This window comes from Chiloscyllium punctatum, chromosome 27 (assembly GCF_047496795.1).
Source record: "Chiloscyllium punctatum isolate Juve2018m chromosome 27, sChiPun1.3, whole genome shotgun sequence".
Lineage (NCBI taxonomy): Eukaryota > Metazoa > Chordata > Chondrichthyes > Orectolobiformes > Hemiscylliidae > Chiloscyllium > Chiloscyllium punctatum.
The window spans coordinates 50,012,911-50,037,189 of record NC_092765.1 but is presented as its reverse complement, the minus strand read 5'-3'; the positions used below and the strand labels follow the sequence as shown (position 1 = coordinate 50,037,189).

At 44.9% G+C, this 24,279-nt stretch overlaps 1 protein-coding gene across 3 annotated transcripts in view; it reads left to right on the top strand.

Annotated features, from left to right (window-relative positions):
• Window positions 1-22,651, top strand: part of rims3 (regulating synaptic membrane exocytosis 3) — a 266,178-nt gene extending 243,527 nt beyond the window's left edge. For all 3 annotated transcript variants that reach the window (XM_072548628.1, XM_072548629.1, XM_072548627.1), the window contains exon 8: window positions 14,035-22,651. In XM_072548628.1, coding sequence (XP_072404729.1) covers window positions 14,035-14,253 — 219 coding nt within the window. In that variant the 3' untranslated portion in view covers window positions 14,254-22,651. The remainder of the gene's footprint in view (window positions 1-14,034) is intronic.
• Window positions 22,652-24,279: the final 1,628 nt, after the last annotated feature.

Below are 24,279 nucleotides of genomic sequence, written 5' to 3'. Positions count from 1 at the left end.
GTCAGTGCTGATAGCTACTGGGAATATGTGGTGTATTGACTTTAGGTCGGTGTTGATAGCTACTGGGAATACGTGGTGTATTGACTATAGGTCAGTGTTGATAGCTACTGGGAATACGTGGTGTATTGACTATAGGTCGGTGTTGATAGCTACTGGGAATATGTGGTGTATTGACTATAGGTCAGTGCTGATAGTGACTGGGAATACGTGGTGTATTGACTATAGGTCGGTGTTGATAGCTACTGGGAATACATGGTGTATTGACTATAGGTCAGTGCTGATAGCTACTTGGAATACGTGGTGTATTGACTATAGGTCGGTGTTGATAGCTACTGGGAATACATGGTGTATTGACTATAGGTCAGTGCTGATAGCTACTGGGAATACGTGGTATATTGACTATAGGTCAGTGCTGATAGCTACTGGGAATACGTGGTGTATTGACTATAGGTCGGTGCTGATAGCTACTGGGAATACGTGGTGTATTGACTATAGGTCAATGCTGATAGCTACTGGGAATATGTGGTGTATTGACTATAGGTCAGTGCTGATAGTTACTGGGAATATGTGGTGTATTGACTATAGGTCAGTGCTGATAGTTACTGGGAATACGTGGTGTATTGAGAATAGGTCGATGCTGATAGCTACTGGGAATACGTGGTGTATTGACTATAGGTCGGTGTTGATAGCTACTGGGAATACATGGTGTATTGACTATAGGTCGGTGTTGATAGCTACTGGGAATACGTGGTGTATTGACTATAGGTCAGTGCTGATAGCTTCTGGGAATACGTGGTGTATTGACGAGAGGTCAGTGCTGATAGCTACTGGGAATATGTGGTGTATTGACTATAGGTCGGTGTTGATAGCTACTGGGAATAACTGGTGTATTGACTATAGGTCGGTGCTGATAGCTACTGGGAATACGTGGTGTATTGGCTCAAGGTCAGTACTGATAGCTTCTGGGAATACGTGGCGTATTGACTATAGGTCAGTGCTGATAGCTACTGGGAATACGTGGTGTATTGGCTCAAGGTCAGTGCTGATAGCTTCTGGGAATACGTGGCGTATTGACTATAGGTCAGTGCTGATAGCTACTGGGAATACATAGAACATAGAAAAATACAGCGCAGTACAGGCCCTTTTGCCCTCGATGTTGCGCCGATCCAAGCCCACATAACCTACACTAGCCCACTATCCTCCATATGCCTATCCAATCCCCATTTAAATGCCCGTAAAGAGGGAGTGTCCACCACTGCTACTGGCAGGGCATTCCGTGAACTCACAACCCGCTGAGTAAAGAATCTACCTCTAATATCTGTCCTATACCTACCACCCCTTAATTTCAAGCTATGCCCCCTCGTAATAGCTGACTTCATACGTGGAAAAAGGTTCTCATGGTCAACCCTATCTAAACCCCTCATCATCTTGTACACCTCTATCAAGTCACCCCTAAACCTTCTTTTCTCCAATGAAAACAGCCCCAAGTGCCTCAGCCTTTCCTCATACGATCTTCCTACCATACCAGGCAACATCCTGGTAAACCTCTTCTGCATCCGTTCCAGTGCCTCCACATCCTTCCTATAGTATGGTGACCAAAACTACACACAATACTCCAGATGCGGCCACACCAGAGTCTTATACAACTGCAACATGACCTCAGGACTCCGGAACTCAATTCCTCTACCAATAAAAGCCAGTACGCCATATGCCTTCTTCACCGCTCTATTTACCTGGGTGGCAACTTTCAGAGATCTGTGTACATGGACACCAAGATCCCTCTGCTCATCCACACTACCCAGTATCCGACCATTAGCCCAGTACCCCATCTTTTTGTTACTCATACCAAAGTGAATCACCTCACACTTACCCACATTGAACTCCATTTGCCACCTTTCTGCCCAGCTCTGCAGCTTATCTATTTCCCGCTGTAACCTGCCACATCCTTCCTCACTGTCAACAACTCCACCGACTTTCGTATCATCCGCAAACTTGCTCACCCAACCTTCTAGCCCCTCCTCCAGGTCATTTATAAAAATGACAAACAGCAATAGTCCCAAAACAGATCCTTGCGGAACACCGCTAGTAACTGCACTCCAAGATGAACCTTTACCATCAACTACTACCCTCTGTCTTCTTCCGGCCAGCCAATTCCTAATCCAAACCTCCAACTCACCCTCAATGCCATACCTCCGTATTTTTTGCAGTAGCCTACCATGGGGAACCTTATCGAACGCCTTACTAAAATCCACATACACCACATCTACCGCTTTACCCTTGTCCACCTCCTTAGTCACCTTCTCAAAGAATTCAATAAGTTTTGTGAGGCACGATCTGCCCTTCACAAAACCATGCTGACTATCCTTGATCACATTATTCCTATCCAGATGTTCATAAATCCTATCCCTTACAAATCTCTCTAAGACTTTGCCCACAACAGAAGTGAGGCTCACCGGCCTATAGTTACTAGAAATACGTGGTGTATTGACTATAAGTCAGTGCTGATAGATATTGGGAATAACTGGTGTATTGACTATAGGTCAATGCTGATAGCTACTGGGAATACGTAGTGTATTGAGAATAGGTCAGTGCTGATAGCTACTGGGAATATGTAGTGTATTGACTATAGGTCAGCGCTGATAGCTACTGGGAATACGTGGTGCATTCACTATAGGTCAGTGCTGATAGCTACTGGGAATACGCGGTGTATTGACTATAGGTCGGTGCTGATAGTTACTGGGAATATGTGGTGTATTGAGAATAGGTCGGTGCTGATAGCTACTGGGAATACGCGGTGTATTGACTGCAGGTCACTGCTGATAGCTACTGGGAATATGTCGTGTATTGAGGATAGTTCAGTGCTGATAGATACTGGGAATACATGTTATATTGACAATAGGTCAGTGCTGATAGCTACTGGGAATATGTGGTGTATTCACTATAGGTCAGTCCTGATAGCTACTGGGAATACGTGATATATTGACTATAGGTCAGTGCTGATAACTGTGGCACAGTGCTAACGCTCAGTGTGAACAGAACATCTGACACCCCTGTTTATATATGTCAGCCAGCGCTCCCTGATGAGACCAAGTTCTTCAAATGTCTAATGGTTGACCTTGTTACAATCACCACATCCCTGTCCCTTGGTGTCTGTGGACAAAGGACGTTTCTTTTTTTTGTAGCTCCTCCCAGGGAGTTTAGCACCAAGTTTGGTTCCTCCAACCCTGCCTCTGTCATGTAACGCACAGTTGTTTGCATCTTGTGCTCATGCTTCTCTGAAGGAAATCCTTCTCCTGTTCAGATGGCAGAGGTTCCAAGATGGAGACATGCGCCATGCCCATCTGTGATTCCATGATATCTTCAATGTTTGCCTGAGAGGCGGGGACCCCACAGGTTCTGGAAAAGTCAGGAGGGCTATTGAGGAGCCGGGCACATTTTGCTCCCACACCGTTTGCGACTTTCATGCGTCCACATGCTTGATCAAGACCATCGTACCTACCTGAACCTTATACCTCAGTGGACTTGACCTCACGTTGACCATGCCTCTTCCCCATGCAGGGTCATTCCTATGGTTCCTACACCAAACTTTGTCCCCTGAACTGTCTCTTGTGGCCGTCATTGGCTTTCCTGATGGCCTTTCACCCTTGCCCTCAGGTCTGGGAAGATCCGATTTCACCCATTTAGCAACTCTGCTGGAGCATGAGAGGTGATCCTATAATCGAATAGGAACAGAGACAGTGAAGCTCTAGGCTGTTTCTTTATTCCTGCCTTCAAAGTTTAAAACTCCGGTTTTCGACCAGACTATTGGATGATGGATAGTATGGAGCTATCCTTATATGTCAAATACCATTCAACTTTGAGATAGTCAAACTCTCTGCTGCTAAACGATGGCCTCTTATCTGTGACCAACATGTCCGCGAGTCTGTATGTTGCAAACGATGTGTGGAGTTGTTATATTGTTGTCTCCAAGTTTGATGAATGAACTCTGTGGCACATCGTTAAGTGAGCTTCCACAATGACTCAGACTATTAAGCCCATGACAAGACCCGCACAGTTGGTGTGTAACTAAGTCCAGCATTTAATTGACCATTTCTTCGAATGTGGGGAGCTGCTCCCAGTAAGTTTTGCCCTTGTTGGCGCTCGAGCACTGCCCCACCAAAGCAGCTATATCTGCAGGGAGAAAACGAGGACTTCAGGTGCTGGGGGTCAGAGTTGAAAAGTGTGACCCTGGAAAAGCACAGGAGGTCAGGCAGCAACGGAGGAGCAGGAGACGTTTCGGACACAAAACCTTCATCAGGAATGTGAGCTATCCAATCCTGGCCACCATCTCATCAACATCTTTATTTTGGAAACCCCTGGATGACCCTGGTGGAGTTCAGCCAGTATCTGGCAGCGACTGTTGCTTGGCACACCTACCCTTGCTTTCCATAATAACATGACATCCTCTATTGTGATTTGGTCCTTCTGGGTTTGGAAATCTTTAAATTCTAATTCTGATGGCCCTTTCCTCATCACCACCAGCTGCTTTAATTTTACCAGGACCAGAAACGTCCTGTCTCCAAAGTCTGATATTGTCATCTGAGACTAGAAGTGTGTCCAGAAAATGTAAAATCATTCCAGACTCTTCCAGTGGTGGTACCACAGGTGGTGTCTCTGCCAGTGGGAGACAGCTCAGTGCATCCGCATTTGCTATTTGCGTTCTGGTTGGTGTTCCAACTTGTAATTATACGCACTTAATATTACAGCCCACCACTGAATTTGGCCTGAAGTTATGGCCTTGTCTTCTTTAAGTAGACCTCTGGTTTATTGTCTGTTGTTGTTACAGATTTATGTCCATAAAGGTATTGGCGGAACTTTCTAACTCCATATATTACCACCAAGCCTTCCTTGTCCAGGAAGTCCTGGATGCGTACGCTATTGGACATTCCTCTCCATTGGGCCACCTACAACTAATGCTAGCCCAATGGCTTACGGGAGGCATCACATGTCAATATCAGATATCACGTGGGATCATGGCGTGCTGATACCTAAGAGGATGACAGCTGTTTCTTCATTTCCCTGAAAGCTATGGCTTGGCTACGTGACCATTTCCAAGGCTCTTTTTTAAGGATTGATCAAAGGTACCAGAATTGAGGCCAGGTTATGTATTAACTATTGGGTGGCACTAGTGGTTAGCACTGCTGCCTCACAGCACCAGGGTCCCAGGTTCATTCCAGCCTTGGGTGACTGTCTGTGTGGAGTTTGCACATTCTCCCTGTGTCTGCATGGGTTTCCTTTGGGTGTTCCGGTTTCCTCCCACAGTCCAAAGATGTGCAGGTCAGGTGAATTGACCATGCTAAATTGACTAATGCACCTAATGCTATGGGCAGAGGGAAAATGGGTCTGGGTGGATTACTTTTCGGAGTGTAGGTGTGGACTTGGTGGGCTGAAGGGCCTGTTTCCACACTGTAGAGAATCTAATCTAATCTATCCATAATAATTCACCAAACCAAGGCAAGATCTTAGCTCTGGTGCAAACATGAGAGTTGGAGCATCTTTGACCACCCTCACTTTATCTTCCAATAAATGTAACCCAGTCTTGTTGATGCTGTGGCCCAAGTAGGTCTTGGGATGCCTGGAAGACACATTTTTCCCTCCTGGGGGAAATGTCTCAGGGATATGTCCAAGTTCTCGAAGTGCTCCTTATTGGTCTTCCCTGTTTTTAGTGTATCATCAAGATAAATGGTGACCCTGGGGTGGACTTTGTAAAAATGTTCTTCGTCATCCACTGGAAAACTTCACAGGTTCAAGATACCCCAAATGGCAGTTTTAGACATTGATACAAACCCTTACAGGTATGAATTAATCAGATGGCATACTTTTGGGTGATTTCTTCGCTTTCTAGCCTTCCGATTTCTGCCTCTGCTTTTGCTTGTGAGACAAACGGTACTGGGCTGGTCTTGCAGAACTGTGAAATTGCCTCCTGGTCAACATGCATGATGGCCTTGGCCACTTTGATCGTCCCAAGACCTTCCTGAAAAACCTCAAGGTATTTAATTAGGACATCACTCAGGCAGCCATTTTCTAATTGAAAAATGTTGAGTCAATCAAGGTGAATCCATCCATCTTGGGCCTGAACCTTTTACAGTTAGTGGGAACTGAACCAGCTGCTTCTCATAAGAGACTGGAACTGGAGATGTACCCTCAATCTGTAAAGGTTCCCTGGTGCAGGTTCTCGGTCTGGATGTGGTCTTGTGCAAACTTAAGGTTTGGAGTCCAGAGCACGTTTTGTTAAAGACTGCTTCTGAGATCACTGAAGCAGATGCAACAGTATCGAGGTCCATTAGAATCGAGTAACTGTTTAACCAGTTGTTAATTTTTGACTGGTTCTGAATTCAATGTTACTTATCAGTTTGAGTTTTCCAAACCAGATGTTGGTGTCACTCTCCTGGACGTCAACCTATGAGTTTTTTTACTCAGTTTAGGTCTAGTGGGACTCTCACATTGTCTTGATTCCACACACCAGCAGCAAGTGCAATGGCTTGCCGGTCTGGATCTTGAAGAAAATCTTAACTATTTGGCCAAGGATTGGCTTAGTTTTGGGGTTTTGCTGTGGGCTGACCTTGAGTCCTTCTGTTCAGATATGCAATTGCTTTCACTCAAGTGGTGTTACCCAAATTCAGTCAGACTGGTGAAGTGGAATTGTCTGCATCTCATATGCTTCGCTTGCTGCATTTTCCAATGATAATGCCAGTTGAGTGCCAGTTTGAAATCCAGTTGGGTCTCAGCTAGTAGGCACTTTTGCTTGGGTAGATCTTTAATCCCACATGCGAAATGGTCTCTGAGCATCTCATTACAGGTTAATCCAATATCACATGCCGCTGTCGGTCATCTTAACCTTGTCAAAAATCCAGATGCAAATTCCTCTGGTTCTTGAATTGCCAAGGTAGTGTCTCAAAGTTAGAGGAGGCTTGGGATCATAACTTTTGGGTCAATTCTTTAACTTTTGGGTAAATATTTGGAAGAGTTTAGTAACTGGTGCCTCAGGGAAAATTTGGTTCCTAATAACTGAAAAAGCTGTGAGTCCACAAGCCGTCAGGAGAATTACTCATTGCTTTTCATCTGCCTCAATATCATTTGTCTGGAAAAAAATAGTGCATTCTTTGCTCATACTGGGGCCAGTCTTTGATGGCAGGATCAAATGAGTCAGGCTTCCCAAATAATGGGATGATGCCAGAAATGCTTACCCAAACTCAACAACAATTGTTGTGAGTAAATTTCTTCAGGAGCATGTTTTACTCTCATTGCCACTTAAATAACTCTCCAGAGGCTGGTGTCCTGTCACCAAGTCACTCTTAACTTCCACATGGAGAATCCTTGACACTGACCCAGCTCCCTCAGAAGCAGCTCTCAGAATGAACAGCATGTCTGACACGTCTGTTTTTTATCTGTCAGCCAGGGCTCCCTAATTGGACCCAATTAGCAGTTCCAAACAGGGAACTCATATTCACTGAGATCCACTTGGCTGACCTTATTACAATCACTACAACGACTATGAAGTGTGTCATAACAAAACTTCCAGTTCACAGATGTCCATTAGGAAAGAACATCTGTTGACTCTACCAGGTGTAGGTCCCATGTCTCGCTCCAGTCCCACTCTAAGGTGGTTGACCCTATAACTGCACTGTACAATCACCTGTCCAATCATTTGGCCATGTCAAGAATGGCTGGGAGGTTTAACCACAATTACCACAGGGTAATGAGATACAGGCCACCTGCAGCCCGAGAGCGAACTTTACAATGGTTCTTTGAAATTTCAAAACAGGGAATCACTGAACATTAAGATAATTTCTTTCCCTTGTTAATGGCATTACATTGAGTTTTGAGAAGATTTGTAGGTCAGCTTGAGGTTCTGGATGTAGCTTTGCTTGCTGGGCTGGAAGGTTCATTTTCCGACGTTTCAGTGAGCCTCAGGGTGAAGCACTGCTGATGTTTCCTGCTTTCTATTTATCATATAAATAGAAAATAGTATGGTGATGAAATATCTGTAAATGAACCTTCCAGCTCAGCGAGCGAATCTACATCCATGGCATTACATCCTGATCACCAGGATTTCCTGAACTGCGACAATTGTTATGGAAAATAGTGGTTAAGATGTAGGTTATTAGGAGTGACTGGATAAACACGTAAAAGGGAAGAGAAATATGAGGACTGTGCTGACCAGGGGTGATAAAGTGTTGTTTTTGTGTGATGTATAAATACTGGCAGCAACTGATTAGGTAAAACAATCTATTTCAGGCTATAAATTCAATCTAGCTACGTGAGGGTATGACATGAGCTTCAATAGTTTTGTGTATTTTCTGTTTCAGTGAGGTGACTGATGAACATCTCAGTCAGAGAAGACCAGTTAGAGATCAAAGAACTGCTGTATGAATCATTAGATTAAGTTTAATACCTATTGCTGCTGTGTGCATGTTTCATCAGAAGACACTGATTCTCTCCACTGTCACAAGGTGATATGTTACAGGTGCCTGTACAGTTTTACTGGTCTTTTCTGGCCCAGTCCCAGGTGATGTGCTTCCAAGTAGGTTGTGTTCATTTAATTTAGTTCAATCATTAACGGGCATGGTGTATAAAAGTAGTGAGGTTTTGTTAAAACTATATAAGGCACTTGGGCAAAAGTGAGGACTGCAGATGCTGGAAATCAGAGTCCAAATTAGAGTGGTGCTGGAAAAACACAACAGGTCAGGCAGCATCCGAGGAGCAGGAAAATCGACGTTTCGGGCAAAAGTCCTGATGAAGGGCTTTTGCCCGAAACGTCGATTTTCCTGCTCCTCGGATGTTGCTTGACCGGCTGTGCTTTTCCAGCATCACTCTAATATATAAGGCACTTGTCAGACCATAGCTGTGAACCATAAACAGTTCTCGGTCACTTGTTTAAGGAAAGATTTACTGAAATTAGGGGATAATCCAGAGAAAGTTCATCAGGTTGATTCCAGGAATGGACAGACAGTCTTATGAAGAGGAGTTGAGTAGGTTAGGCTGGTACTCATTGGAATATGGAAGAATGAGAGGTGACCATATTGAAACATGAAAGATTCATAGGTTACTTGATATGGTATATGCTAAAAGATTGTTTGAACTGTGATAACAGGGTCAGATATTTGAGATAGAAATGAGGAGGAATTTCTTCTCTCAGAGGGGGAATGAATCTGTGGAATGTTTTGCCTCAGAGGGCTCTTGAGGTTGGGTCATTAAGGATAGTCAAGGCTGAGATAGACAGCGTTTTAATTATTAAGGGAATCGAGGGTAATAGGGAAAAGGCAGGAAAGTTGAGTTGAGGATTATCAGATCAGCTCATTGAATGGTAGAACAGACTTGATGGGCTGAAAGGCCTACTTCAGTTCCTGTGTCTTATCATAGGGCTTAAGGTCTTATTAGAATTTAAATAAATGTTGGCTTCAAAATAGCTTGAAACTAGTCAGAATAATTCATGAGGCTTTGAAAGTCTGTCTGAGTAGCTCAGTGAACCTCAGAATAGAATCAGCCACTGAGGAACAGCACCTCCGATACACTCTGCTCTAACCTAATAACTGCTCAGCATCACTGACATTGCCAGACTTCAGCAAGTTCATGTATAGTCCAGTGCCCTGGCACCATCGCCATGCCAGCTGCCCAGCTGTGGGTTATGAGTTCTCAGTGATGCCAGTTAAGGACACAAGAGGAATTATGGACTTTAACTACTTGGCAGTTTCAGGCCCGGGAACAATACTCTGGTTTGGCTTCCATGTTTCATGTATGTGAGCAACATTGTGACCTGACCTCTGCCTAAGGAATTAGAAGTGAGATTCAGGTTGATACTTGACAAAATCACAACCTATTCCAGCTAGGAGCTGTGCTGTATTCTCTTTGGAAAGACATTCCCTCCTCTCTGTTCCCCTCAGGGTTAAGATAACTTGGCAGAGCTGTCTGAACAGGCAGAATAAAGAGCCTGTGTTAGTTAGTCTCACATCCCCTGCTCCACTGTTACAGGATTGTAATCATCAGCCACTTCCCTTTGTTCAGCAAGGTCACAGGGACTACACAGGGCTCAATGTCATTGGGTAAGGCAGAGGAGAACTAGGAAATCTTAAACTGTATCTAACCCTGTGCTGTCTCTGTCCTGGGAGTGTTTGTTAGAGACAGTGTAGAGGATGCTTTATTCATGTATCTTATCCCATACTGTCCCTGTCCTGAGAGTGTTAGATGGGAGACAGTGCAGACAGAGAGTTTTACTCTGTATCTAATCCCGTGCTTTCTGTGTCATAGGAGTGTTTGATGGGAATGGTGTAGAGTAAGCTTTACTCTGTATCTAATCCCGTGGAGTCCCTTTCCTGGGAGTGTTTGATGGGGGGGGACAGTGTAAAGGGAACTTTAATCTGTATCTGATCCCGTGCTGTCCCTTTCCTGGGAGTGTTTGATGGGGATGGTGTAGAGGAAGCTTTACTCTGTATCTGAACCCAGTGCTGTCCCTTTCCTGGGAGTGTTTGATGGGGGGACAGTGTAGAGGCAGCTTTACTCTGTATCTGAACCCCGTGCTGTCTCTGTCCCTGGGAGTGTTTGATGGGGGGACAGTGTAGAGGTAGCTTACTCTGTATCTGAACACCGTGCTGTCTCTGGCCTGGGAATGTTTCTTGGGGATGGTGTAGAGGGAGCTTTACTCTGTATCTGAACCTCGTGCTGTCTCTGTCCTGGGAGTGTTTGATGGGGGGACAGTGTAGAGGGAGCTTTACTCTGTATCTGAACTCTGTGCTGTCTCTGTCCTGGGAGTGTCTGATGGGGATGGTGTAGAAGGAGCTTTACTCTGTATCTGAACCCCGTGCTGTCTCTGTCTTGGGAGCGTTTGTTTGGGACAGTGTAGAGGAAGCTTTACTCTGTATCTGAACTCCGTGCTGTCTCTGTCCTGGGAGTGTTTGATGGGGGACAGTGTAGAGGGAGCTTTACTCCGTATCTAATCCCGTGCTGACCCTTTCCTGGGAGTGTTTGATTGGGGACAGTGTGGAGGGAGCTTTACTCTGTATCTGACCCCGGGCTGTCCCTTTCTTGGGAGTGTTTGATAGGGGGACAGTGTAGAGAGAGCTTTACTCTGTATCTGAACCCCGTGCTGTCTCTGTCCTGGGAGTGTTTGTTGGGGGGACAGTGTAGAGGCAGCTTTACTCTGTATCTAACCCGTGCTGTCTCTGTCCTGGGAGTGTTTGATGGGGGTACAGTGTAGAGTGAGCTTTACTCTGTATCTGACCCTGTGCTGTCTCTGTCCTGGGAGTGTTTGATGGCGGGGACAGTGTAGAGGCAGCTTTACTCTGTATTTAACCCGTGCTGTCTCTGTCCTGGGAGTGTTTGATGGGGGGACAGTGCAGAGGGAGCTTTACTCTGTATCTAACCCGTGCTGTCTCTGTCCTGGGAGTGTTTGATGGGGGGACAGTGTAGAGGCAGCTTTACTCTGTATCTAACCCGTGCTGTCTCTGTCCTGGGAGTGTTTAATTGGGGGACAGTGTAGAGGTGGCTTTACTCTGTCCTGGGAGTGTTTGATGGGGGGACAGTGTAGAGGGAGCTTTACTCTGTATCTAACCCCGTGCTGTCTCTGTCCCTGGGAGTGTTTGATGGGGGGACAGTGTAGAGGGAGCTTTACTCTGTATCTAACCCCGTGCTGTCTCTGTCCCTGGGAGTGTTTGATGGGGGGGACAGTGTAGAGGGATCTTTACTCTGTATCTAACCCGTGCTGTCTCTGTCCTGGGAGTGTTTGATGGGGGGACAGTGTAGAGGGAGCTTTACTCTGTATCTAACCCCGTTCTGTCTCTGTCCCTGGGAGTGTTTGATGGGGACAGTGTAGAGGAAGCTTTACTCTGTATCTGAACCCAGTGCTGTCCCTGTCCTGGGAGTGTTTGATGGGGGACAGTGTAGAGGGAGCTTTACTCTGTATCTGAGCCCCGTGCTGTCCTTGTCCCTGGGAGTGTTTGATGGCGGGACAGTATAGAGGGAGCTTTACTCTGTATCTGAACCCCGTGGTGTCTCTGTCCCTGGGAGTGTTTGATGGGGACAGTGTAGAGGCAGCTTTACTCTGTATCTGAACCCCGTGCTGTCCCTGTCCTGGGAGTGTTTGATGGGGGACAGTGTAGAGAGAGCTTTACTCTGTATCTGAGCCCCGTGCTGTCCTTGTCCCTGGGAGTGTTTGATGGCGGGACAGTATAGAGGGAGCTTTACTCTGTATCTGAACCCTGTGGTGTCTCTGTCCTGGGAGTGTTTGATGGGGACAGTGTAGAGGCAGCTTTACTCTGTATCTGAACCCCGTGCTGTCCCTTTCCTGGGAGTGTTTGATGAGAGGACAGTGTAGAGGAAGCTTTACTCTGTATCTAACCCCGTGCTGTCTCTGTCCTGGGAGTGTGTGATGGGGGGACAGTCTAGAAAGAGCTTTACTCTGTATCTGACCCCGTGCTGTCTCTGTCCCTGGGAGTGTTTGATGGGGGGACAGAGTAGAGGGAGCTTTACTCTGTATCTGACCCCGGGCTGTCCCTTTCCTGGGAGTGTTTGATGGGGGACAGTGTAGAGGGAGCTTTACTCTGTATCTAACCCGTGCTGTCTCTGTCCTGGGAGTGTTTGATTGGGGGACAGTGTAGAGGTGGCTTTACTCTGTCCTGGGAGTGTTTGATGGGGGGACAGTGTAGAGGGAGCTTTACTCTGTATCTAACCCCGTGCTGTCTCTAGTCCCTGGGAGTGTTTGATGGGAGGACAGTGTAGATGAAGCTTTACTCTGTATATAACCCCGTGCTGTCTCTGTCCTGGGAGTGTTTGATGGGGGGACAGTGTAGAGGGAGCTTTACTCTGTATCTAACCCCGTGCTGTCTCTGTCCCTGGGAGTGTTTGATGGGGGGACAGTGTAGAGGGAGCTTTACTCTGTATCTAACCCCGTGCTGTCTCTGTCCCTGGGAGTGTTTGATGGGGGGGACAGTGTAGAGGAAGCTTTACTCTGTATCTGAACCCAGTGCTGTCCCTGTCCTGGGAGTGTTTGATGGGGGACAGTGTAGAGGGAGCTTTACTCTGTATCTGAGCCCCGTGCTGTCCTTGTCCCTGGGAGTGTTTGATGGCGGGACAGTATAGAGGGAGCTTTACTCTGTATCTGAACCCCGTGGTGTCTCTGTCCCTGGGAGTGTTTGATGGGGACAGTGTAGAGGAAGCTTTACTCTGTATCTGAACCCCGTGCTGTCCCTTTCCTGGGAGTGTTTGATGAGAGGACAGTGTAGAGGGAGCTTTACTCTGTATCTAACCCCGTGCTGTCTCTGTCCTGGGAGTGTGTGATGGGGGGACAGTCTAGAAAGAGCTTTACTCTGTATCTGACCCCGTGCTGTCTCTGTCCCTGGGAGTGTTTGATGGGGGGACAGTGTAGAGGGAGCTTTACTCTGTATCTGAACACCGTGCTGTCTCTGTCCTGGGAATGTTTCTTGGGGATGGTGTAGAGGCAGCTTTACTCTGTATCTGAACCCCGTGCTGTCCCTTTCCTGGGAGTGTGTGATGGGGATGGTGTAGAAGGAGCTTTACTCTGTATCTGAACCCCGTGCTGTCTCTGTCCTGGGAGTGTATGATGGGGATGATGTAGAGGGAGCTTTACTCTGTATCTGAACTCCGTGCTGTCTCTGTCCTGGGAGTGTTTAATGGGGGACAGTGTGGAGGGAGCTTTACTCAGTATCTAATCCCGTGCTGACCCTTTCCTGGGAGTGTTTGATTGGGGACAGTGTAGAGAGAGCTTTGTTTTGTTTGCTTCCAGTTTTAAAAGGAAAGGGGAAGCTTTCCTTTCAGTTCAAAAGAGTAGAGAAAGTTTTGATTTGAGTTTGAAACAGTAGAGGAAGTTTTGATTTTTACTCTGGGCCCTTGATATGGGAATGTGATTTTTTAAAATGTCATTAATAGTTCTTGACCTCTTTAGGTAAAGTACTGTCAGGGTCAGTCCCCAGACCCTTTAGTTTAAATAAACCTTCGCTGTGATTGACTGATGAAATTGTTGCTCCTGATGTATAATTGCAGGTGATTGTCTGGGGTGATTATGGTCGGATGGACCACAAGTATTTCATGGGCATGGCCCAAATCCTCTTGGAGGAGCTCGACCTGTCGACCCTGGTAACTGGCTGGTACAAACTCTTCCCATCCTCGTCTCTTGTGGACTCGACGGTGGCTCCCCTCACTCGCCGCCTCTCTCAGTCCTCACTGGACAGTAGCACAGGTCCGGCTGGGCATTCAACCTAACAGGCGACGGGATCAGATCAAGTGCATATCATCCGAATGCCCAGGAGGTGGCTGTAAATACTGTATGTGCAATTCAATCAACCGCTGCTATTGCTAGTGTCTCTTTCATTTATTTTCATTGACATTGGAAGTGTCTGCAAACGTGCACTGATTCAAGCATCGGGGTACATTGCTTTTGTACATCCAAGGGATAGTGTGCAATAGGGGGAGAACCTTACAGCTCCACTTGGTGAAGTTAAAACTCACACAGCACCAGGTTAATCTCCAAACCACTCTGTGCAGCCAAACCTTCCTACTTCTGATAGCACTGTGGACACCAGACAGCAAGCTGGACCCAACAAAACACTGAAGCATTTGGCAACACTTAGGCTGAGCAGTCCAATAGGTCATCAGTGGGATTCAGGCTGTTATGAACTCAGTTCAAGGAGTATATTGATAGATACTCTCGTCATCATTGCTATCAGATTGTGAGGACTCCAAGTGGCTGTCAAGGAGCTCCAGCTGATTAGAATTCCTGTTTTTTTTTTCTTTTGACTTTGCTTCAATTTAATGCATTCAGAATGTACTAATCAAGGCTCTCCTTCCAAACTAGTGGAAGATGTCACTATTTCCACCTCTCATCAAATAGATTGGCCCTTTTTTTGACCAGGACATTATTCATTCCTGACCCCTGCATTTGTTTAATGTCACAGTCCTACAATCCTGCCTCAGCCTTACCAAACGTATCTGAGCATGAATGCCCTCCTCTGAATGAGAAATGAGAAGGCATGCTGAATATCTTTGTACTGGCATCGGCAGCCAGCACCTTGCACCCCGAACCCTGGTAACCAGGTATGTTTCATCCTTCTAGAGACTTCCAATGAGTAACTGAGGTTAGGCCTCAGCTATGACAAAGGATACAGCTTAATCCATGCATTGCAATCTTTATGAAGATCTCATAGTTTGACTGAGACCTACTGCACAGTTCCAGTCAAACCAACAATCTTCCCTTCTTCTTTCCACTGCTTCACAAATTTATCTCACTGCATCCTGGACAACACAGACAAAGGAACGTTTGCATGTTCTATCCATTTTAAACTTTGTTGACTCAAATGAATACTCGCTGCAATAGTGACTGTTCCGGAAACCTGGAACTCTGGATTTGGAGACAGGCAGCAAAGGAATCAGAAGGGCTACTGTATTATTTTTCCTCAATTAGCTGCACTGTGGATCTTAGATCTAGAGAATCTCCCAAACTGTCAGTCCAGCACAGGGATAATACTTTGTGCTGTCTGTTCAATAGATAATGAAGCCAGCCTTGGTCCAGAGTGGTCAAGGTGCCTCTCGTGCTTGGATCAGGCCCAGTCCCAAATTCTGCCATCTTGGTCAGGCCACAAGGAGGCTCCAAAGATGGGCTATTCCAGATGCCGAGTGGCCAATGGTTAAAAAAGAACATGGTGCCATTCCGACCCCGGGAAGAAATTAAAAGTTCGAAGAAGCAAATTGATCAATAGATTCTAAAATCGATGTCCTTTTCGTCAATGGCGATAATGAGACCAGGCCAGGAATTTCACTGAGACTTGCACACGTATCATAACCTGTGTCCAAGAATGTACCAGGGCCAGTACTTCCATGGTTTACCTGGAACAATGAGAAGTTAGACGATGTGCGTTAACCTGACAGCTTTTGGGGCGACATGGTATAACCTCTGACTAATGGTCATTAATTTCCACCATCTGTAGGTTTTAAAGGAATACGCATAATAATGACTATTAATGATAGATTTCTCAGAATCACGATGTAAAGTGAAAGGCACCTGGAGATCCAATGCCAGTTATCAAAAAAAACTGGAAAAAAACAGACAGTCTTTATGGTAAGCACTTTATGGTTTTGTAGATGCTCACAGTGATCTCCTGAGGAGAGATCCATGAAGACCTTGAATAGCTTCGATCACAAGGAACTCAAGGATCTGACGATCAACAATTCCCTTCCTCCATCTTCACCGTCAAGATTCGATTGGACTCAGAGACACAATGAGCCAATTGCTAAGGTATGATTAAATGTGATATTATGTGTAATTACGGCAGAAATGTAGCATTGTCACTCATCTAGCTGTGATCTCACCGTGTTTCACAAAGCTGCAAATGAGCAGAGCCAACACAACTTTGGCACCTGAATATTTGATTATGCCGGGTGGTTACCCTGGCCAAGACATTGGATGTTGTCTAAAACAGACCAGCGAGGAGCTGGAGTCATCAGTGTTTAGGCAATGGGATCAATGATATGGGAAGTGGTCACCATCATCCGGACCACCACCAATACTCGCACAGCAGAGGAGAAGACCATATCACCAAAGGAAAACTGCAACTATTGTTGAAAAGATGTCCAGAGTATTTGCACGTCGATGGAGATTGCGCTTCACTGAAGCTGTTTGGAGGATTTTTACCTGTGGGCAAGGCTGGGACACAAAACTAATTTTGTACGAGCACTGAGATGGTTTTTTTAACAAGAAGAACTTAATGCAGTTTTATCATCAAGACCCAACTCATCAGAAGACTTACTGTTACAAGGGCATTTTCTTCCTGTATAAGTAATGTGGTTTTACAATCAAACTGTCAGATGTCTCAACATTGGTTTGATATAATAATTAATGACTGTCTTGTAAAGTTTGGTCAGAATATGATGCACTTATTGTTAGCCTTGATTGCACTGTCTTTGTGGAGTATATAAAGTGCATTAAGCATCTCGATATTGTATATAAATGTGACATTTTCAGTCAGAATGTTAATGCTTAAGAAGAGACAGACCAACATTTAGGGGCTTCCATCAGTGTTTGATCAAGAATTGTTTGTGACAGAATGTAGGAGCAAATTACTGCAGATGCTGGAATCTGTACTGAAAACAAAATGTGCTGAAATCACACCCGTGGATACTACCCGACCCACTGTGATCGCCAGCATGTTTTGTATTCAGTCAGTGATAGAATGTTCAGCTTTTCAGTTTCACAGAATGTCCTCCTTCATGATTTCCTGCAGATGACTTAGCTACACTTACTTTAAGCTGGGGACTGCACATCCCCAGGTTTGAAAGATTTTCTACTGATCCACCAGGGGGATCCTCACAGCTGATCGGATTCCTGCTCTCAGTACCTTCACACATTGCCTGGACTAGGAGGAAACAGGAGCAACAACCTGGGGGTGATTTACATCCCATCTTCCCTTCCTGGGAGCACTGCAATAGGTGTCCACTGTCATCCCACGGAGTCAACCAGGAACTGATCAGGAACCAAGCCTTGATCCTGCTGCTCCAAACTGGTTTAGGATTCAGTGAATCACAAGGGCGTTTAAAGTCGGCTGAGTGAGGACTGGTATTAATGGAATGGAGCTGGGATAGGGGAGCAGACAGTGTAAATTGGGGGCACTATTTCCACTGGGTGGGGAGTCTCGGATTTATGGAACACAGTCTAAAAATTAGGGCCAGACTTCTGCAAAGTGTTAATAACATATACCTCCACTGCAAAGAACAATAGAGTCCTAGAGATACAGAGCACAGAAAGAGACCCTTTGGTCCAACTCATCCATGCTGACCAGAATTCCAATATAAAAATCTAGTCTCATTTGCCAGCATTTGGCCCATATCCCTCTAAACCCTTCCTATTCATATACCCATCCAGATGTCTTTTAAATGTTCTAACTGTACCAGCCTCCACCACTTCCTCTGGCAGCTTATTCCATGCACACACCATCTTCTGCATGAAAAAGTTGTCCTCACTCCCTTTTATATCTTTCCTCTCTCACCCTAAACCTATGTCTAGTTTTGGACTCTCCCACCCGAGGGAAGAGGCCTTGCCTGCTTACCCTAACCATACCTCTCATGATTTTATGAATCTCTATAAGGTTACCCTCAGGTTCAGGTTGGACTATCAATTGCAAATAGCAATTGATGCAGAATCATTTGTTCATTTTTGATCTGAGATGGATAGATTTGTTTTAAGCAAACCTATTGCAGGATACGGATCAAAATGGAGTTAGGTGGCAGATCAGCCATGATCTCACTGGTTGGCAGGGAGTTTGGTGGCTCCTCCTATTCCTATGTTGTATGTGTACAAAAGACTGAATAAATGGATAAGGCATTGTTTACAGTATGAGTGTAATTTTACAGGATGCCAGACTCCTTGTCAGCTCCCACCCACACCCCAGAGACTGGGATAGGAGGAGCCCACTGAAGGGAATTGGCCATTAAGAGGCTGAAGTTCTTACTTTTCTGGTTCAGAGAGACTCGCCTTGAGAGAGCCAATCAGAGGCAGACAGTTTTCTGGCAGACAAATAATGACACTGGTTCAAGAGTTGGGCCAATGTTCTGCCATGGAATTGGCATTAGGTAAGGGTGCTCAAATGGCTTCTCTCTGTGCCATTATGCGTCTATGACTCTAATTTTGGGGAGCTTGCCACCTGCCATACTGCTGGGGTTTAAAATGGCATGGGAGGAGAGCAAAACCTCGTGGGGCACTTCCAATGGGGCCAGGGCATGGCTTAGTGTTTGGCCTCATAATCTGTTACCAGCCTGCATGGAATGACTTGCCTGACTGGACACACTGTGTGGGCCTCTCCTGACACCATTTACATCCTACCAGTGGCTGGATGAGGCCTTTAAGTGACCATTAATTGGACCTCTCAAGGGCATCAGTTGGACCCCTGGCAGGGATGCCTCTGGACACCACTCTTCCCCTGGTATCATGATGATGGTACCATACCACGATTTTAATTCCTGCTCTCAACCTTGCCCACACCATGTTTTCCAACAGAGCTCCCACTCTCATTGCCTAAACCTCCCAACCTGGTTATTGTAAGCTGGAGGCCCTGGCAGTGCCAAAGTGTCTTCGATCAGTACCAGCAACGCCACTGAATCCAGTGGCAGTATTGGTACACCAGAGCTCCTGGTCTCAGGTTGGTCAGCAGCTGTGTGAGGCAAGGGTTCCTCTTGGGCCTCCTGCATCATAATAACTAGAAGCTGAATTGTTAAAACAGGCCTGAGTGGAGGGGACTGTCCTTCATTATTTAAGCAGGAGTGTAGAGGGCCCATCCTCAGTGTATAATGTATCCTGTGCCAAAATTTCTAACATTAGTTGACATGATTCTTGAACAGGAAAGGTCAAGCGGAGCTACAAACAAAAGGGCGACTTTGTACTGTTAGTCACTTAACGGTGATTTGGAAATCCAGAAACTCCATCAAGGCTCAAATATTATAGATTTAAGAATGTTATCCTCAAGATAATTCGTACAGCATTAAAGTGCAATTCTGGTCTCCTTCCTATTGGAAAGATGTTGTGAAACTTGAAAGGATTCAGAAAAGATTTAGAAGGATGTTGCCAGGGTTGGAGGATTTGAACTACAGGGAGAGGCTGAACAGGCTGGGGCTGTTTTCCCTGGAGCGTCGGAGGCTGAGGGGTGACCTTATAGAAGTTTACAAAATTATGAGGGGCATGGATAGGATAAATAGACAAAGTCTTTTCCCTGGGGTTGGGGAGTCCAGAACTAGAGGGCATAGGTTTAGGGTGAGAGGGGAAAGCTATAAAAGAGACCTAAGGGGCAATTTTTCACGCAGAGGGTGGTACATGTATGGAATGAGCTGCCAGAGGATGTGGTAGAGGCTGGTACAATTGCAACATTTAAGAGGCATTTGGATGGGTATATGAATAGGAAGGGTTTGGAGGGATATGGGCCTGGTGCTGGCAGGTCAGACTTCATTAGATTGGGATATCTGGTTGGCATGGACAGGTTGGACCGAAAGGTCTGTTTCCATGTTGTACATCTCTATGACTCTAGTCCAGCAGTGAAGGTATGGGGTTGAATGACCAGTTTGGTGAACACTGGTCATTTAACTGTAATTGCACAGGGTATTAACTTGTTGGTAGGTCATTCCTCACAGTATCTATGCTGTGGCTCATTGGATAACAGCCATAAACACTGTCTAACCCTAATTGTATTATTCAACGCTGCAAGTGTTGAACTAGCTACCAAACCTTCATCCTAAATTCTTTGTAGTTTTCAGGATTAATTTGTAAGAGACCTTCTCCCTCATAATTACCCCAAATGTTTACCTGTCATCTCAGTCATCCTTGAGACTGCTTTCTCCATCTTGTTATCTTGAGAGATCTGGACAGAAGTACATTCACTTGACAAAGTGAGCCTTTGACCAGCTAAACCCAAAATGGTGATGGGGGCAGTTTTAGAGAAATCAGCATGAAAGAGTGCAAGGAGCTGAAGATGGGAGAATAATTCAAGGAAACAGAAAGCAAACATGGAGCAGAGGGAGAGTAAAAGGCAAAAGCCATTTCACAAGATGATGGATTTGAAATAGATGATTCCTATCTTCATCGTATATGAAATCCTGTTACTCTGATTAAAAGTCGATCAACAAAGAGGGAGCAGTTCACAAGCCCAAAATGTGGCAAATTCTGAAGCCAGAGATCAATCCACCAGTACAGGCCAACACTCAGCTTGCAAACTCCTAATGTTTAGACCCAACACTATCCCCTACCACCTCTGCATCCTGATGGAGAGCTTCTCATTCTTCCCTGTCCTCCCCAGCACAACGGTCCTGTTGATAAAATTGTCCTGGAGGTTCAAAGTCACTAAAGTGAAATGTTTGAGCTAGATGTTGGCAAAACGAAGGAGAAGGTGATGGGCTTTTATTAAAAATATCTGTGAAGTAGTATTCTAGCTGCTATCCAAAAGCAGCTAAGAAGGGAGTATTGGGAGATGTGGTTAACTATTTAGGCAAAAAGATTGGCATCAGATGGGACTTCTGATGCTTTCTGCATTCTCCTCTCTTTCCCTTCCCCTTGATCATTCTTGAGAATGTTCAGAACAGGGACTGCATGGACTACCACCACCTTTGCAAGGGTATCTACGAATAGGCAATAAATATTGATCGTCATGCCCATATCCCATGAAGTAATTTTTTTAAAAAGTCAAATTTAATCAACAAGGACCGGACATTGGAAAACCTACAGTATTACCAGTGGGATTCTCTGTAACACAGCAGCATACCCTTCAAGTCGCCTATCAGACAGCATGTTTGGAGTTGCATTGGCTTTGACTGACTTGTGAGAGACATTTGGAGATTTTTAAATTCATTTGAGGATAATGTGAGAAATGGCTTCTCAATGCCTGTACTCCCTCTTGCTTACTTTTGAGAATTTGATTGTCCCTTCTCTAGCTAAGGGTGGCAAGGTGGCTAAGTACACAGCACCAGGGACCAAGGTTCGATCCCAGCCTTGGGCAACTATCTGTGTGGAGTTTGCATATTCTCCCCTGGTCTGCATGGGTTTCCTCTGGGTGCTCCAGTTTCCTCCCACAATCCAAAGATGTGCAGGTTAGGTGAATTGGCAAAGCTAAATTGTCCATAGTGTTAGGTGCATTAGTCAGAGTGGAGCGGGTCTGGGTGGGCTGCCCTTCGGAGGGTTGGTGTGGACTTGTTGGGTAAAAGGGCCTGTTTCCACACTGTAGGGAATCTAATCATAACTGGCATTTGAGATCAGATCTTGTGACAATCTGGATATCAGAGTGGTGGTGAATAGCAAACTGAAGACTCACTTAAAAAACAGGCATTTGCTGTGACTTGATGGACCGTTTCTTCTAAGGTATGAGCCGATTGCTAGATCTTTCCTGTCCACACCCTTCTTCATGCTGGGACGACCTGTGCTGATCGCATGCAGGCTACAGAAAATATTTTGTCCGTAAATCAATCTGCAAAAAGGAATTCTCTCAAATTTATTGTACCACCATTGCTTTGTACTTCCCTCCTGTCCAATGTCCACTCTCATGTAGTGGGCAGCCCTGCTACCTGTTCCTAAACTCTTCAATTCTTTGAGGAGATGCCAGAACTGTTCTCAGCAAATTCTGCATACTTCACTGTATCTAGTCTTTGCTTGCCTCCTAGCAACAGGTGTAATCCCATGACCACACTGCCAACTTTCCCCAATGACACTAGATCAGTACAAGCAACTACCTTAAAGTTAAATCAAATGACTCAAAATGTGTTTCTTCCAAGAGAGAATTAAACCAAAACCTGAAAATGAACTGTGCAGTTAGTGTCAGTTCATAGTCTTTGGAGGACTTCAAACTAATGATTATGGTGTTTGAAAAATTGGATTCTGTCTCGAAGGGAATGGTCATTTTTATACTTGTGCTGTTGAACCATTTTATACCTGTGGCCTTTCCAGGCTTCACTGTACCTGTCTACTATTGTAATTGTTCATGTTGTTTATAAGCAGCAGGAATCTGCAGATGATAAGAATGCACATGGTAATTTTGTTAAAAAAACCTAGCAAATTTAATAAGAAAGTGATGACACAGACACAGCTTGTACTTGCATGGACTTATAAAGATCAACTATTAAAATATCGGCAACAAAAGCCTGTTCATTCTCCAGGGAGAATACTTGCATTACTCCAGACAACCTTGAACCTTAAACCACTTTGGCTTTTTTAGTTTGACCCTTTATCTGTCTGTCACATTCAGGTTCTTTTGTATCACATCCTGTACCCTGAACATAGAAAAATGGATCACCTATTCCCAGGGTTCTGTGCAACTTGGTAATATCATTGTGAGGGGTGGGATAAAGCTGCTGAGGAGCATGTTCACATGTGCTAGAATCCACAGCTAAACTGCATTTTAACAGCAAAATACAGCAAGAACCCAGCTTTCTGCAGACAACCCCAATGAAAATGGCAGGAATAGATTACGTTGGAACAGTTCCAGATGAATAGGAACATCACCCTCCGCAAATTTCCTTCTAAGTTACACACAATCATGCCTTGCAAATGTATCAATGTTCCTTCACTATCACCAGGTCAAAATCCTGGAATTCATTTGCAGGGCCACTACTGACACAATGGAAGCCAATACCTTCCACATTTCACAAATTCACAAAATTGTTACAATCTCTTTCAAACGGCATTGTGGAGGTTTCTACATCAGATGAATGGCTAACCATCAAAGGACATGTCCCTTGAATGAATAAAAACAAAAGTTAAACTTTTGAAATTCAAGGCACCTGCTTGAGAAATGTAGAAGCCATCTTCACTGATGCAATGATTCATTGATGCCTCTGCACTGGTCCCTCTTGGTGAGCTAACAGCGTACAAATCCTCTATATCTAACACACCATGGGTGGGAGCAATTTCAGTGCCAGTAAGATGCTAGCTATGTAGGTCATAGGCCCCAGCAATTGGCTGATTCACTCAAGGTGCTGCTTCCTCTAGCTATTCAAAGATTTAGCATTCTGTTGAAATGCTCAGAGTTAAATTGTCCAGAAACTTAATAAATTACAATTTACATTAATGGTAAAATGATTATACAGTAAGTGGGAAGGCCTGGCTTTTCCAATCTTAATTTCTAAATTAAGGTAGGTTTTCTTTCTTAATACATAAACCCATGACATACATTGCTAGAGCAAACACATTGCAGCAGATCTCCCGTGGAGTAAATGCCAATTGGTTAATTCTGTTTCATGACAATGGTTTTCAGCATTCTTCTACCAGAGTAAAGCTCCATCAGTTTACGGCCACCATATTCAAAGGCCAGTGGTTAATCATTGGTGAGTGAGCAAAGAGATTTTTTTTTTGTTTATATGACAGCTAACCATCACCTTCTCCAGGACAATTGGTGATGGGCAGGAAACACTGACCTAATTAGTGATCCCACTTCCCATGTACGAATGGGGGAGAAAAAAGGTTGTGGCTCCTGCACAAAGTGGATATTTCTGAGACAGTGGATGTTTCAGCAAAAAGTTGGCTTATGGACATTTTTATTCAAATTGTTAAAACTTCCTTGTGTAATTGTTTTCCCATTAAATAGGAGACTGGAAAATGCACAAAGGTTTGTCATAAATAGATATTAAGATTTGGAATTATGAAATCTCAACCACAAATGGTGCATGCTCGTTTCCTTGTTTAAGTTGTATGTGGGAGACATGGACACTGGATGGGCTACTGTTTATTGCCTATCATTATTGCCCTGGAATTGAGGCTTGCAAGGCCGT